This window comes from Protobothrops mucrosquamatus, unplaced genomic scaffold (genome assembly GCF_001527695.2).
Source record: "Protobothrops mucrosquamatus isolate PMUCROS unplaced genomic scaffold, P.Mucros_1.0 scaffold28, whole genome shotgun sequence".
Taxonomy (NCBI): Eukaryota; Metazoa; Chordata; class Lepidosauria; order Squamata; family Viperidae; genus Protobothrops; species Protobothrops mucrosquamatus.
In genome coordinates this window covers 2,429,565-2,432,157 of record NW_015386413.1, presented here as the reverse complement: position 1 = coordinate 2,432,157, position 2,593 = coordinate 2,429,565, and the positions used below count along the sequence as shown (strand labels likewise).

Here is a 2,593-nt window from a genome sequence, read left to right as displayed (position 1 = left end):
CCAGAAGCGGTGAATGCTCCAACACTGGAAGTTTTTAAGAAGAGACTGGACAGCCATTTGTCCGAAATGGTATAGGGTTTCCTGCTTGAGCAGGGGGTTGGACTAGATGACCTCCAAGGTCCCTTCCAACTTTATTATTATTATTATTATTATTATTATTATTATTATTATTATTATTATTATTATTATTATTATTATTATTATTATTATTATTATTATTACTTTGTTTTTCCTTGAAGACATTTCGCTGCTCATCCAGGAAGCTTCTTCGGTTCTGACGGAATGGTGGAGAATGGAAAGATTTATTTTCCTCACAATCATCCAGTCTTTAGGACTCCCTTCGAGAGTCGTTGAGGCCACTTGGACAGATAGACAGATAAACCTCCAAGTGGCCTCAACGACTCTCAGAGGGAGCGCCAACAACCGGATGACAGCAAGGAATATAAATCTTCCCGTTCTCCAGCCTTCAGTCAGAACTGAAGAAGCTTCTTGGATGAGAAGCGAAACGTCTTCAAAAAACGTCTTTTAAAAAAGCACCTTTGGGACAACCGTGATCTGGATGACGGAGAATCTCCCTAGACAATAAAATTCGGGGTGTCTCACAACAAAATTGCATTAGGTCAGTTGGGGATCAGGATGGGAGGTTAATATTTTTCTGTGTCTCCCCCCGAACGAGGGATATACGACAGGTTGATTTGATATCCTTACTGTCCAATATATTTTAATGTCCTGCCTAGCTCAAATTCATCCTTTTACCCCCCAAGGAATACCTGTGTGATGCTGTTGCGACAAAACCAATATTGAGTTGTACAGAAGCTGAGCAGAAAACTAGATTTTGGCACAAGCATTCAGGGCCAGGAAGGCCTCTCGTCAGAAACGCACGGCAGAGGTGAAGTTTTCAAGGGCCTCCCCCCTCCCCAATTCTTTGCCGTGCTAAATTCATTATTCTCGCCAAACCTATCAGTGTCCTTGGGAATTTGTTTCCATAGGAACCTTTGCCCTTTATTGGGTTAGGTCTCAACAGACATGGTATATATTGGATTTTTTCTTCTTCTTTGCTTTGTGGCTGGTGCCGCGGTGTACTTTTTCCCGTAGATGAAGGAGAACAGGGGAAAAAATACGATCCGAGATAATTGCACGGCAAGAATGGAAGAGAATTCTTTGGTTTGCCCATTGACCCGTCTAGCAATCCTGTTGATCAGAATGTGCTTCTTTTCCATCAGCAGCTGATGGCTTGGGGAACATAGCTATAGACACAACACAATTTAACATGTCAGTCACTGATCCGTCAGCCTGGGCAACCGCAATGAATAACCTCGGAATGGTGCCGGTGGGATTAACTGGACAACAGCTTGTGACAGGTAAGGCTTTGGCGAAGATTTGTTGCATAGGTTTATGGATTTTTGGGAAAGCCCTCAGATAAATGTCGAAGCTTTCTGGAGTTGTGTGCTGGGCATGAGTGTCTTTAGTATACATTCAGGGATGTGTGTGTGTGTGTGTGTGTGTGTGTGTATGTATATGTATATATTCGAATTTCTTTTTTTGTTGACAGAGAGTTAAAGAATTAAATGGGAGACTAGAATAGCTATTTTGAGCTTTTTAGCTCTCATCAGCTAGCCATACCCTTATGGGGTTCGAATGATGAGAGCTAAAAAGCTCAAAATAGCTATTCTAGTCTCCCATTTAATTCTTTAACTCTTTGTCAACAAAAAAAGAAATTCGAACTTGTAGTGTATCGCAGTAACGACTTGAGCCTGTTTAATGCTCCTAGACTGGGGCTGCAAGGCAAAAGTGATCATAATAGTAGAACTGCAGTATAGCAGTTACAAAAACCAAGGTGCATCAATATATATGTGCTAAAAAAATTTTTTTGGGGGGGATTGCTAACAAAGAGTTAAAGGGGGACTGGGATAGCTATACTTCCTTCCATATACTTCCTCCCAGGATGCATCAAAAAACATTCAAGACATCTATCTATCTATCTATCTATCTATCTATCTATCTATCTATCTATCTATCTATCTATCTATCTATCTATCTATCAAAACCATATATATATTCAAAACCAGTGAGCAAACACGAGCACCAGGGAATATAATAAAATAATTTAATATTAAAATTGCCTAATAAAACGCCTAGCTTTCGTCGGCATCTGTCGACATCATCAGGGCTCAAGATGCCGGTCCGTGGGAGAATCTCTCTTATAGTGTGACTATAAGATGCTATTTGACTATAAGATGCTATTTGTGCGGATGGGAGGCGCAGGAGGGAGGCGGTTGCTGCCAAAGACCCAGCGTCTGGAACATGCTCAGTCATGGCCGGCCCAATAACGAGGTCAAGGAGCCATGCGCACACGCTAGTCAAACTATAAGAGAGATTCTCCCACGGACCGGCATCTTGAGCCCTGATGATGTCGACAGATGCCGACGAAAGCTAGGCGTTTTATTAGGCAATTTTAATATTACATTATTTTATTATATTCCCTGGTGCTCGTGTTTGCTCACTGGTTTTGAATATGGATTTACCTAGGGATCACATTTTTAAAGAATTTTTTAATATATATATATATATATATATATATATATATATATAT

The 2,593-nt window shown here is 40.5% G+C and overlaps 1 protein-coding gene across 2 annotated transcripts in view; it reads left to right on the top strand.

Moving 5' to 3' along the window:
- The first annotated feature begins 1,231 nt into the window (after positions 1–1,231).
- Positions 1,232–2,593, top strand: part of ENOX1 (ecto-NOX disulfide-thiol exchanger 1) — a 136,916-nt gene continuing 135,554 nt past the window's right edge. Inside the window, exon 1 of one of the 2 annotated variants that reach the window (XM_029283161.1) lies at positions 1,232–1,354. In XM_029283161.1, coding sequence (XP_029138994.1) covers positions 1,271–1,354 — 84 coding nt within the window. In that variant the 5' untranslated portion in view covers positions 1,232–1,270. Of the gene's footprint in view, positions 1,362–2,593 lie in introns of both variants that reach the window. The other variant, XM_029283160.1, reaches the window with a different exon arrangement.